This window comes from Rattus norvegicus, chromosome 1 (assembly GCF_036323735.1).
Source record: "Rattus norvegicus strain BN/NHsdMcwi chromosome 1, GRCr8, whole genome shotgun sequence".
Taxonomy (NCBI): Eukaryota; Metazoa; Chordata; class Mammalia; order Rodentia; family Muridae; genus Rattus; species Rattus norvegicus.
The window spans coordinates 167,443,016-167,456,358 of record NC_086019.1 but is presented as its reverse complement, the minus strand read 5'-3'; the positions used below and the strand labels follow the sequence as shown (position 1 = coordinate 167,456,358).

Sequence of the window (13,343 nt, the reverse complement as noted above, 5' to 3'; positions counted from 1 at the left end):
ATGCCCAAAAGATGCTTCACCATGCCACAGGGCCACATGTTCCTCTATGTTCATAACAGCCTTATTTATGATAGACAGAAGCTGGAAACAACCAAGATATCCCACAACAGAAGAATGGAAACAGAAAATGTGATCCATTTACACAGTGGAATACTACTCCGCTATTAAGAATAAGGACATCCGGAACTTGTGCCCGAAGCAGACCTTGGATGCTGGTTCTGTACCTATTTCTACAACACCGAGAGGAAGCCTGTCACCCAGGTGCTCTAACACACACAGGATCACAGATCCTGCCCCAAAATCGGTACTAACTGGATCCCACTAGGTCCAGGGACACAGGAACATGCACTCAGCAACTGGCATGGGTACCTTCTGATCTGAACTTGTGCCATGAGCAGACTGTCGCGCCCACCTCGACCGGCAAGGAAGACGCAACACCGTTGGATCCTTCTCAATCAGCCTTTATTGCAGGAACACCTTATTGATGATACGGGGACCCCGGGGAACAAAGGCACTTGCCTTAAGTACAAAACAGACAGCATGGCTAAGAACTTGTCCTCTGGGGATTGGTGGAGTAAAGACATCTTATTAACATGCTTATCAACTATGACCTAGTAAAGATGTCAGAAGAAAGCTAAAGGTGGTAATAATACAAGCGACCACTAGATGTCAGTGCTATAAATAATTGCTCCCAACATCTCCCTCTTTTTTGTTTTATCAAAAGATGAGTCCATTAGGTGGAGGTAGTGGTCTGAGAGAGATCAGACATGCCTCACAGAGTGCCCAGCTCGGCCATGACGAGCCACTCTTGCAGTTTGGACTGCACCCCAATGGCTAGAGATGACTGAAATGTACAACACACCGTTCTGGGCTATTGGCGTGCTAATAATAGGGGAGAGACAGAGCAGAGGGGCATGGAACCAGCCTGAATGTACAAACAGGGCGGGGCCACCTCTGTCCATGACTGGTCTAGATCTGGGTGTCACATCAATACACGTCATTGCTCCTGTCTTAGGTCGTTCCTCTCAAAAACTCGGCCTTACCCGTCACTGGAAATTAACCCTATCGCCACCGGGCTCCTGGCTTAGGTTGGTCCGAGCCTGAGGAAAGTTGCCCGTCTCTGGATACAATGACTTCACATGACAGTGACAAAATATGATCTAGGGCGAACTCTCAATTTTTCAGAGAGGCCAGCCACACACTGGGAGAAGCACCGCTCTCAATGGCCGCCATAGCCTGGTAAACAATCGCTTTGTGTCTAGCATGCTCTCGTTGTAAATGGCAAAAAAGCCATAGACATACTCCACATCCCAAAAGGACAATGGCCCCCCAGGCAAACATGCCGGCCCATTCTTTGAAAAATGAGAAAGCATTGGTGATCCACGAGGTGAAATCCCCAATCGAGATGGGTTCCATTCTGGTGTTGTTAAGGACAGCAATCTGCATCAGCAATTGTCTCGATAATTGTTCCGCTTCCATGGACCAGTTTCCTTTCAAATAATTAGAGATTTCTTTGCTCTGTTGAGAATACTGAGAAAAGTTAGCTTTCAATGGAGTAACACATAAGCCTCTAAGAGAGGAAACGCAGGACAGCTGCATAATATGATATAATGCCTCAATTTGTTCTTGAAGCAGATCTATTCGTTGGTTAGCTAATAGAAAGCCAGATGCCAAGTGGGCATTGAATTCTTCTTGTATCTCCAATGCTACTGTGGTTCTTTCTACAATCTTATTGATAGTCTCAGCCGTCTGTATTTGATTAGTCATAGCAATCGCGGCTATTGTAGCTGCAGTGGCTGATAGTACAATGGCTGAAATTATAGCTGCCGTAATACCAAAATCCCTTTTAGTTCTTAATAAATGAAGTATGAGAAAATCATCTGGATTTGCTACTACAGGGATAGGCACAAAGGAGGGAATCTTTACAATCTTTACTGCGGTATCATTGGTGCCATCCCAGCATTCAGCTAAATAACAAACTACATCAGAGCTATTGCAATTTAAAGCATTATCACTTGCATTAGCGCTTATCAGAAAAAAGAAAGGTGGCCTAACACATACTGGAGCGCCAACAGCGGCATCATTAGCTATTAGGCTATTAATCTTAACACCTACTAAACTTGTATTGTTATTGGTTCTAGTGGCTGAAATGTTATATAATGTAAATTCTTCACCTAATAATCGAGCAAAAGGAGTTAGAGATGTGTATGCTCCCTGCTCATTAGATAATACCCATTGATACCAGGGCCAAAAATTACGTTTGCCAGTCTTATTTCTCTTCCTATCATATTGGGCATTGCTAAGAGGAGGGGAAAATTCAAATCCCGGTAGGAATTGTTTAGGTCTATGGAACGGACTCTGACATGGGGTAAATTTAGGTGGAAAGGCTTTATATGGGGGGCAAGTAGGTAGGACTCTACGACAGGTAGAGTTAACCAGTGTGCGAATGCCTTGCCCCGGGAGTGATGGAAAGCTACCATTATGAATCATAATCAAAGTTGTAATGTACGAATTAGCAGAATTATTAATTGACGTATCTCCATTGCCTGAAGAGGCTCCTTGTGTAATTTTACTCAGAGCAGCCTGGATGGCTCCAGTGCCCATAGCACGGTTGCTCACAGGATCTAACCAGTTTGCCAAAGTGGTCCTTTGCAGCCATATACAAGGCTGGGAGGAATTCTTAAGGGTGAAACATAAAGTATGTAACAGTGAAAGATTAGTGGCAGTATATCGTTGAGGCAATTCTCTACTAGGCACTATACAAGGAACATCACGCAAACAGGATGTGGAGAAAAAGGTTGGCAAAACAGTAGAAGTGCTATGAACTGGCATAAGTACTGGCCAGGATCTGGTGATAGCCCACAGCGTGAATGAATCAACCTGGATTACCATTCCCAGTAATAATAGTAGGGTTCGTAGTCTCATCTTCACGAATAGCAGGAGGCAGTTTGCGAATCAAACGTTCAGGCACCCAGATTGGATTGTCTTGATTCTGTGGAAAGACACAAACAGCTCCCCTAGATCTCGAAATTACGGGATCTGGGCCACACCATTCACCAGTTAAGACATCCTTCCACTTTACATCTGAATAAGTCATGGGTTTAGTGGCTGCATGGCGATCTGCAGCAGAGCGTCCATGCGCATCCAAAATTAAAAAATTTAGAGTAAAGAGAGCTAAAGACAACTGTTCTTTTGGTGTCCTGCCATAGGCAATTCCCCCTTTTTGTTTTTGTAAGAGCTCTTTTAAAGTACGATGTGCTCTTTCCACAATTCCTTGACCTTGGGGATTGTATGGCAATCCTGTAGTATGTTTGACCTGCGTTGTTTGGCAAAATGTCTGAAAAGACTTTGCAGTGTAGGCAGGTCCGTTGTCTGTCTTGAGGCGGTCAGGCTTTCCCCAGGCTGCCCACGTCTCTAAGCAATGACTAATGGCATTACGAGCCTTTTCACCAGTCATTAGAGTGGCATGTATAATGCCAGAGCATGTGTCAACAGAAACATGTGCATATTTTAAATTTCCAAATTGAGATATGTGTGTGACATCCATCTGCCAGGGCTTTAATGGAATCAGGCCACGAGGGTTAATTCCCATCTGAGGAGGGTGGTGAAATTGAACACAATTCTGGCAACGTAATACTACATCACGAGCTACAGCTCTAGAGATTTTAAATTTTTGTTGAAGAGTGAAAGCAGGAACATGAAACTTTTGATGAAATTCTCTAGCGAGATCAACTGGGGCTGCATGAAAAATAAATTCTCTGCAAGTACTAGCATCCACCAAAGCGTTATTACTGGCCATGGGACCAGGCAAATTAGTATGAGCTCGAATATGTTGTATGAAAAACTTATTTTTTCTGGCCCAAATCGATTTTTGCAATTCTAAAAGAATTTGACATACAGTACTAGTCGACCTAATTGGCCCTGCAATTTCAAGTGAGCGCACAGCGTTAACTACATAAGCAGAATCAGAAATTAAATTAAAAGGATCATGAAATCTTTTGAAAACCTCCAATACAATTTTGCATTCTGTAATTTGAGGGGTGCCTGGACTGAATTAAATTAAGACTGGTTCTTGAGAATTAACCATATAGGCACCTACACCTGTTTTGGAGCCATCTGTATAAATATCTAATGCTCCAGACAAAGGTTCTGAGGCAGTGACCTTAGGAAAAATTACTGGATGTTCAGTAAAAAATTGCAGCAAAGGATCCTTAGGATAATGATTGTCAAACTCTTCGTCAAAACTACAGCGTAATATAGCCCAATCATCTATCAAGGCACACAATGTTTCTACCTGAGTTGCAGTATACGGTACAATAATCCTCTTTGGTAAAATACCAAAATGTTGAATGCAAGATTTAACACCTAACAAAGCAAGCTGCGCAACAGCAGAAGGATAGTATTCAAGGGTCTTATTAGGAGAAATATGAGGATAAATCCACAGAAGTGGTCCCTGTTACCATAGCACCCCTGTAGGCTGACGAAAAGTTTTCAGTATACACAAAAAAAGATCCTCATTTTCCTTGTATCTTCTCAGCATTGCCTTTTCTAGTCCTCTCTCCACTTTCCTTAGAGACATTCGTGCTTCCTCAGTTAAAGCACGGGGTGAAGTAAGCTGAGAATCCCCTTTAAGGATCTCATAGAGTGGTTGTAAATCTGCATTAGGCATGTTAATATAGGGTCGAATCCAATTTATACTTCCCAGCAACTTTTGAAAATCATTTAATGTTTTTAAATGATCTTTTCGTAATTCAATTTTCTGAGGGGAAACATTATGAGGAGTAATCTTTGCTCCTAAATATTCTCCTTTTTTGCCCATTTGAACCTTCTCTGGTGCTATAAACAATTGATTACTTTCAAGCGTCCTTATCACTTCAGCATAGGCCGTTTCTAGGGTACTACAGTCTTTAGCAGAAAGCAATATATCATCCATAAAATGTATTGTTCTCAATTTTGGGAATTGATCACGTATAGGCTGTAAGGCTTTCCCCACATACAGCTGACACATAGTAGGGCTATTAGCCATACCTTGAGGTAAGACTACCCACTGATAGCGCTTATCGGGTTCTTCATTGTTCATAGAGGGTAAGGTAAATGCAAATCGCACGCTATCTTGTGGGGCAAGAGGGATGGAAAAAAAGCAATCCTTAATGTCAATAATAATAATAGGCCAATTATCAGGAATACTGGAGAGCAATGGTAAACCCCTCTGTATGGGACCCATTATTTGCATCTGAGAATTGATAGCTCTTAAATCATGCAATAATCGCCACTTTTCTGATTTTTTCTTAATGACAAATATAGGTGTATTCCAGGGCGATGTGGATGGCTGTATATGTCCCAATTTTAGCTGTTCAGACACTAATTCAGTAGCAGCAGTTAATTTATCAGAGGATAAAGGCCATTGAGGAATCCACACATGTTCCTCCGTAATCCATGTAATGGGTATGCTTCCCTCAATGGCCCCTAGGAAAAACCCAGACCTGTTCTGTCTCTTTTTGATTCCAGTAGCACTGGGTCAACTCGTCCTTGTAAATTTTTTCCCAAACCTTTTTTGGGCATGTAGCCCATTTTAATCATCATGTCCTTGGCCTGTGGAGAGTACTCATTAGTCAGCCTCAGGTCCAGATTTATTAAGACATCTCTGCCCCACAGTGTCACAGGAATGTCTATGATATAGGGAGTAACCCTTCCTGACCTTCCTTCTGAATCCTCCCATGTCAATTCCTTTGAGCTAATTAGAGGAGCCATTTCGTACCTAAGGCCGCGTAGGGCCTGAGAAGATTTTTGTGCAGGCCACCTGAATGGCCAGTCATGCACAGAGATAATGCTTCGATCTGCTCCAGTGTCTAATAAGCCAAGAAAAGAGCGTCCTTCCACAGTCAAGGTTAACATTGGACGATTGCCAAGCTCTAATGAGATGAAAGCAAATCGGGAGCCTGTAGATCCCAAGCCCCTATCTCCTGTAATTCTATTATCAGCAGGAAAATGTTTATGCAGGCTGGACAGAAGCAGCAGCTGGGCAATTCTGTCTCCAGGGGAAATAACAGAAATTCCCTGGGGAGAGGCTACCAGGACTTTTACTGTGCCTAAATAATCAGGGTCAATTATTCCAGGTACAATGTGTAAACCTTTCAGGGCAGAAGAGGAGCGCCCCAACAACAGCCCAACTGTATCTTTAGGGAGAGGTCCCTTAAAATCTGTGTCTATAGGCTGTACTCCCATTTGGGGGGTCAATACGAGTCTGGTGGTGGAGTGGAGGTCCAGTCCTGCGGAGCCCTTAGTGGCTCTCCTCGGTCCTTCGGGTGGTGAAGAGAAGGCCAAGACCTCCGTCTGTTCTGTCCCTGCCTGTCCTTCTGTAGAGCCCCATATATTTGAGGGCCCTGAGGACATGGGCCCCGTCGTCCGTTTTTTGGCCATGCACCACCATCTCCTGCCACCAGAGGTCGGCCATCCAAGTCCTTTACAGATCGACATTCACTTGCCCAATGGTTCCCTTTTCTACAGCGAGGGCACAAGTTAGGTCTTAGAGGTTTTTTAATACTCTGTTCCTTATTATTTTCAGGGCATTGCCTTCTGTAATGCCCTTTGTAGCCACATTTGTAGCAGGTATCTGTAGAACCCTTCCCTTTTAATTGCATCATTGCCGCAGCTAGACCAACATTAGTTAATGGTCCGCCTATCTCCCTGTAGACCTTCATCCAAACTTCCAAACCTTTATGTTTGTATGGTGTTATAGCAGACTTACACTCTTTAGTACACTGTTCATACACTAGTTGTTTAATAAGAGGCATAGCTGTATCAGGGTCTCCGAAGATCTTAGTAGCGGACTCCACCATGCGGGCTACAAAGTCTGAAAATGGCTCAGTGGGTCCTTGCAGAACCTTGGTAAGGTTCCCAGAGACTGCGCCTCTATTAGGCAATGCTTTCCAGGCTTTAATTGCTATATCATTAATTTGAGAATAGACCTGATCTGGATAACCGGTCTGGTTCAAAGCAAATCTGCCTATTCCCAATAGCATATCAGCATCCCAATGTCTCTGAGGGTCGGCTCCTGAAGCCAAGTTGATTGCAGCCTGAGCGTTAGCATTTTCATAAAGAAAAGATTTCCAGTCCAAATACTGACCCGGAGAGAGACAAGCTCTGGCTAAAGTCCCCCAGTCTCCAGGGGTGAGACAGTATCTGCCAAGAGCCTCAATTTGAGCCGTAACAAAGGCTGCGCTGACTCCATAGGTTTTGACTGACTCGGCTAATTGTTTTATTGTCTTAAAGTCAACAGGTTCATGATGTCGCTGCCCGTTTGCATCCAGAAAAACTGGAAAACTCAGTCCTAACTCTTTCCACACTTCTGGGCAAAAAGAAGTACCTCCTGCAGACTTCACCACTGTTTTCCTTTGAAAGTTATACGGTGGTGCAGGAGGTGCTGTTGGCATAATTGCCTTCTTATTTAAGTCCTTGGCTTGTTTCTGCACAGCATAAGTGTTTGGCCAGTCAGAATGATAAATCTCTTTCTCATAATGAGCTACCTCCTCCTCAAGGTCAGCTAAGTCACTATCACTAAACTCTGAATCACTAGACATCTCCAAGGTCAATGCCTTTAATGAGGGGTAAATTCTCTTTGTTCCTTGATTCTGATTACTATTCCCGCCTTTGTCTGTCCTCTCCTTGATCTTTTCTGCCTTTTCTTTTACTTCTTTTCCTCCTTTTCCTTTCTTTCCTTCCTTCAAAACTTTCTCTCCTTCTGACATACTCTCCTGTTGTTCTGTAAGGATTCTCTGACCTGTCCTAACAGCTTCTTCACATCGTTTATCTTCCAAGCAGGCACGGATCATACGCCAAAGCGGCCTTGTCCCTGGTTTAAGCTTGCCCACTGTAGTCTCCTTATCCAGATCTTTTCCCAGCTTCTCCCATGCTCTCAAAGTGAGCGACCCTGACACTATAAACCACGGGGCACAACGGTTACACTCATAAAGAAAACTCAGCAGGATTTTCTTTTCAATTTTAAGCTTACGCTGACCAAGAAGCTCCTGAAGAGCTGACAGGAGCGGGGTGGAGTGTGAGCTTCCCATGCTTTTACGACCTTATTTACGATCGATTTACGAGCAAGGCGAGCTGGCGAGCTGGCGTGTTTATTTACACACGATCTTGTGGCTCATCAGTGGACTCTTCCCAAAAAATGCATTCGTGCCCTGGACGGTGGCAATTCAGACAGAAGCAACACCACAACACAAAAAGAGTATAAGGCAAAAGTGCTAGTCCAACCCACAAAGGATCAAATGGAAAAGACAACATTACCGTGCTCCACAAACCCCTTTTTGCCTCTAAACCAAGGCTATCATTGCCTCTGCTTTTCCAGAGAACTTTATTGTCCTACCAGGGAAGTTTTACAATCCCTTATCCCAATTTCAGGAACTTTACTGTTCCACTTCTAGGAACTCTATTGTCCCAATTCTGGCAACTAACTGCCCCCCCCGCCCCCGCTCCCGGGAACTTACCAGACGCCGACCGTCCTGAGGCTGAAAAAGTTCTGGATCCAGACGAGAAAAGATTTTCTCGGGTCCCCGTATGGGCCACCAGTTGTCGCGCCCACCTCGACCGGCAAGGAAGACCCAACACCGTTGAATCCTTCTCAATCAGCCTTTATTGCAGGAACACCTTATTGATGATACGGGACCCCGGGAAACAAAGGCACTTGCCTTAAGTACAAAACAGACAGCACAGCTAAGAACTTGTCCTCTGGGGATTGGTGGAGTAAAGACATCTTATTAACATGCTTATCAACTAAGACCTAGTAAAGATGTCGGAAGAAAGCTAAAGGTGGTAATAATACAAGCGACCACTAGATGTCAGTGCTATAAATAATTGCTCCCAACAGCAGACCTTAGGCGCTGGTTCTGCAACCATTCCACAACACCCAGAGGAAGCCTATCACCCAGGTGTTCTAATACTCCCAGGAACATAGGATCACAGGATCACAGGTGCACCAACAGGCACAGGATCCCAGAGGAAGCTTGACTCCCAGAAGATGGGACACACAGGAGCACTGGAGATCTGACAGGCTCAAGGTCACGGCTGAGGCCATAACATCTTCTCCAATACCCAGCATTACTGGGACCCACATAGGAACCATGGAGACACAAACCCCAACCCACCCAGAGGAACAGGTTCCTTCCAGCTTGTATCTGTGCCAGAAACAAACTCAGGGCTCTGGCTTCTACTCCCGCCCACTCCTGCAAAACCCAAAGAAAGCTTGACTACCAAGAGCTCTGACACAATAGGACCTCAGGAGCTTGGTCACACCAGGACTTCCATATCTCAGAGGAAGCTTGGCCCCAAGGAGATCTGAAACACTCAGGATCCCAGGATCCCAGGATCCCGGGATCCCAGGATCACAAAGAAATCTGGACTCTGAGGAATTCTGACATGACCAGGATCACAAGAAGGACAGGCTCCAGTCAGAGACAGCTAGGGCAGGCATTAGACATAATGAAATGGTGAGAGGCAAGTGAAAGAACATAAGCAGCAGAAATCAAGGCTACTTGGCATCAACAGAACCCAGTTCTGCCATTACAGAAAGTCCTGGATACCACATCACACCTGAAAAGCAAGAGTATCTCTAGATTTGTTCTCACTGGATTTCCTGGCCTGGAAGTCTACTTCATCTTGTTTGCCATTCCTTTCTCATCCATTTATGCAATGGTGTTCCTGGGAAACTGCATACTTCATGTGATATGAACAGAGCCAAGCCTGCACCAGCCCAGGTTCTATTTCCTGGCCATGTAACACTTACAGACCTTTGCATGGGGCTATCCACTGTGCACACGGAAGCATCCTTTGGGGCTTCCTTCAAGAAATAAGATGCCTGCGTTGCACAGTCTTATTTCATTCACAGTTTGTCCTGCATGGAGTCCTCTGTTCTATTTCTCATGTTCTTTGACCAGTACAAGGCCATTTGCAACCCTCTATGCTATTCCTCCATCCCAACCAAGGACCAAAACATAAAAATTGGAGTGGCCATCTTATGTGGGAGTCCTATGAGTATTCCTCTAGTTATTATCTGCCTGAAGTTCTTAAATTACTGCAGGAGTCATTTCCTCTCCCAAACTTTTTTAAATTGGATATCTTTTTATTTACATTTCAAATGTTATTTCCTTTCCCGTTTTCCTGGGTATTAGCTGTCTATCCCATCCCCCTCCCCTTTTTCTATAAGGGTATTCCCCTCCCCACCCACTCCTCTCCTTCCCGCTTGCACCAAGACTTGATTCGACTGTCATGTTCAGATATCCGCTTTAACAGTTTCTATGCTCTGTCTCTGGTGATTTGCACCCTGTTGCTGGATGCAGTGCTCATTCTTGCCTCCTATGTGATGATCCTGCACACAGTTCTGTCCATTGCATCCCGGGAGGAGAGAATCAAGTCTTTGCAAACGTGTGTATCTCACATATCTGCTGTTTTGGTTTTCTACATCCCCATCATTGGTCTGACCATGGTTCACAGCTTTGTGGACATCTCTCTCCACTGGTTCAGGTCCTTATGGGCAACATTTACATCCTTTTCCCACCCTTGATGAACCCCATTATATATAGTGTCAGACTCAACAGATACCAGTGAGTGTCCAGAGACTGTTTTCCTTGAATGGAACCTAAGTCCTCAGGTCCACAGTGATTGTTCTTAGCAGTAAAGAAGTGCAGTCTCAGAAGACTGTGAGGAACTGAAGCTTAACTAATTAGCTCAGCTTTTGTTGACAGTTTACATTTTAAAAATACTTCTACTTTTTACTGCAGCTATCATGAATTGACATTGACTCACATAATATTCTGATATATACATATATATCAGAATATTAGCTTGTAATGTGCTGACAAACATGGGTGTATGAGTTTAATTTACTCTGAAATGTTTCCCACATTATGACATCATACCAGTGGATTTAGGGTACATTTATTTCTTCCTATTAGGAGAAAAGTAGCTTTTTATGAATATATCCTTCATGAAATTACTACATTATATTTTCAACTCTTCTTACTTCAGTCTATATATTAAGGTTGCACACATGATCTCTAATTTGCAGCTTATCCATGTGGCAATATAATGCATGAGTATGGTGAAGAATTTGGGGTTTTTAAAAATATTTATTTTATTTTCTAATTTTATATATGTGTATGGTAGGATGGGCTCATATAAATACAGGTGCCTCCTGATGACCGAATCTTTAGCACACCCTGAATCTGGAGTTATAGGAAGTTCTGAATTGCTGGACCTGAGTGTTCATAGCTCTGCCATCTCATTTCTTTGGCTCTTTAATAATTTAAAACATAATAAAACAAACGCCAATAGATACCTTGTATTGGTGTGTCTTCAGCAAAATAGCTACCTTGTTCTATCACATGAACAGGATGAAGCTGGAAATATAAGCCTCTGCTTCAATCACACTAAATGATAGAGTAGGACACAGTATACATTTGTGATTACCAGATTTACCAATATGTAATGGTGACAGAAGAGTAACTTTAGAGAAAGATTTTGATGACTTGAAAAATTTTGTCTTTAATTCATATCCCTTTGTATTACTTCATTTAACATTTGGGTGGATTTAGACAAATTCATTTATTACATTTATTTAGTAAATAAATGCCTTTATTATACTTTATTAGAAATATTTATATGTTCATAACTTAACATCTCCCTCAAAGTTCTGATAGAGACTATATTCAAATGTTTATATGTTTCTAAAATAATATTTCCACTGATGTTTTGATGTAGATGGTATTTTCCTTTTGATATTTGGATTGTAAGTGTCATAAAATGTCACAATTTAGGAAATATTTTATGAGTTTTGCATATATTATCTGTTTCATTACCATGCAAATTATGAGTCTTTTCTACTTTCCATTTTACTTGTTTAACAGAATTTTAAACGGAAAGGTGAGCAATTACTATGCACTAAAGAGAATAGAGAGAAGGCTCCAAAGTAGAAGGCACTTGCTGCACTTGGAGTTGACCCTTGTGTGTTTCCTAGCACTGACATATGCCTCACATCTTTTAATTCCAGTTACAGTGTATCCAATACTATATTCTCATTTCTGTGGGCACCATCCATGTATGAGATGCCCTTATGTGGGTGTAAGTAAACACTCATATGCATACACTAAAAGTAAATTAAATAAATAAACTATGTTAAATAAAAATAAAACCCACAAGACTATATTTTTATAACTTCTTCAGATAGTATTAATATGAGTACTCAGTTTAATTTCTAATTAATATTATGTCCATTGAAGCATAATCAACAACTATGACTCATCCTTGTTAGATGGAATTCTTGCTGTGGTGAACTATGAACGAAACTTTTAGTGCTGTAGTAACTACTAGAATGAAAGTATAGCATATTCTACCATTCTTGTAAGCCTCGCAGATGATTTTGGTTCATTAACTCTAAGGACCTCAAGCCCCTGACCACCAGCTATCTCATTTCTATACTGTAGGTTTGCCATTGTGAAACTCCATATAAGTGTAAACTAGTCAACTAGCTAACTTTACTTGCAAGAAACTCTCTGTTCAACAATTACCAAGTTATAATTTTTAATATTGTGTGTATTGATTTATGTTTTAAAGCACCATTTTCTCTTAATATTCCACTCCACTATTAAAGAAAATAAATTTTTATGTAGGCATTGTTTTTTTACTTATCATTATGATTTTCCATAAAGATATGTTAAATATTTAAATCCTATAACTGCAAAATTTCCCCTTGTTGGTAGAATAAATTATTTAGTGTGTACTTATATCCTTCTGTAATGCTGTCGCAACAAGGATATAACACTGTAGCTGTGAGAAGATACGGAAGTAAACCTCTTGCTTCAGTTCTGCACACTGCTCCGCCCCGAGTATTAGGTGAGAATGATTTAATAATCTTTTCTTGGGGCTGTTTCTCTATTGTTTCCTTTTCCCTATTCTAATGTATTAGTGTTTATTTTATCTTACGTTATTTTATTACTTTGCATTAGAAACCTGTTTGCTTACTAATGAGAGTCAGAGAGGGTGTGGATATGGAAGGGAGATGCAAAGAAAGTGGGAGAAGGTGAGGAAGGGGAAACAGTAATCAAGATATATTATGTGGGGAAAACTATTTTCAATAAAAGAAAAGCTACAATTACAAATTAGAAAATGAGATATCTCTTCATCTGTGTGGAATTAATATATATATATGTACATATATATATATAAGAAAATCACACAGTAGAGGAAAAAGTTGCAATGGGAGATTCAGGATCATCTGTGCTCTGAGCACCAATACCAAAGCCAATCTTGATCTATGATGGGATTAGTTATGCCCGAAGAAC

At 41.9% G+C, this 13,343-nt stretch overlaps 1 protein-coding gene and 1 pseudogene across 3 annotated transcripts; one reads left to right on the top strand and one right to left on the bottom strand.

Moving 5' to 3' along the window:
* Positions 1–445: 445 nt before the first annotated feature.
* LOC134485158 (igE-binding protein-like) lies at positions 446–8,868 on the bottom strand. 3 transcript variants are annotated; one of them, XR_010063120.1, is made up of 3 exons: positions 8,496–8,868; positions 2,890–2,992; positions 446–1,518 (listed from the first exon to the last, which is right to left on the bottom strand). XR_010063120.1 is itself a non-coding variant. In XM_063280973.1 (2 exons), the coding sequence occupies exon 1, from the start codon at positions 8,067–8,069 to the stop codon at positions 6,234–6,236; it is 1,836 nt and encodes a 611-aa protein (XP_063137043.1). In that variant the 5' UTR covers positions 8,070–8,868; the 3' UTR covers positions 446–1,518; positions 2,890–6,233. The 3 variants fall into 3 exon arrangements, 2 of the variants coding, with proteins under 2 accessions (XP_063137043.1, XP_063137044.1); XM_063280973.1 differs by having other exon boundaries at positions 2,890–8,868; XM_063280974.1 differs by having other exon boundaries at positions 446–2,992; positions 8,496–8,797.
* Or51v17-ps1 (olfactory receptor family 51 subfamily V member 17, pseudogene 1) lies at positions 9,613–10,646 on the top strand (annotated as a pseudogene).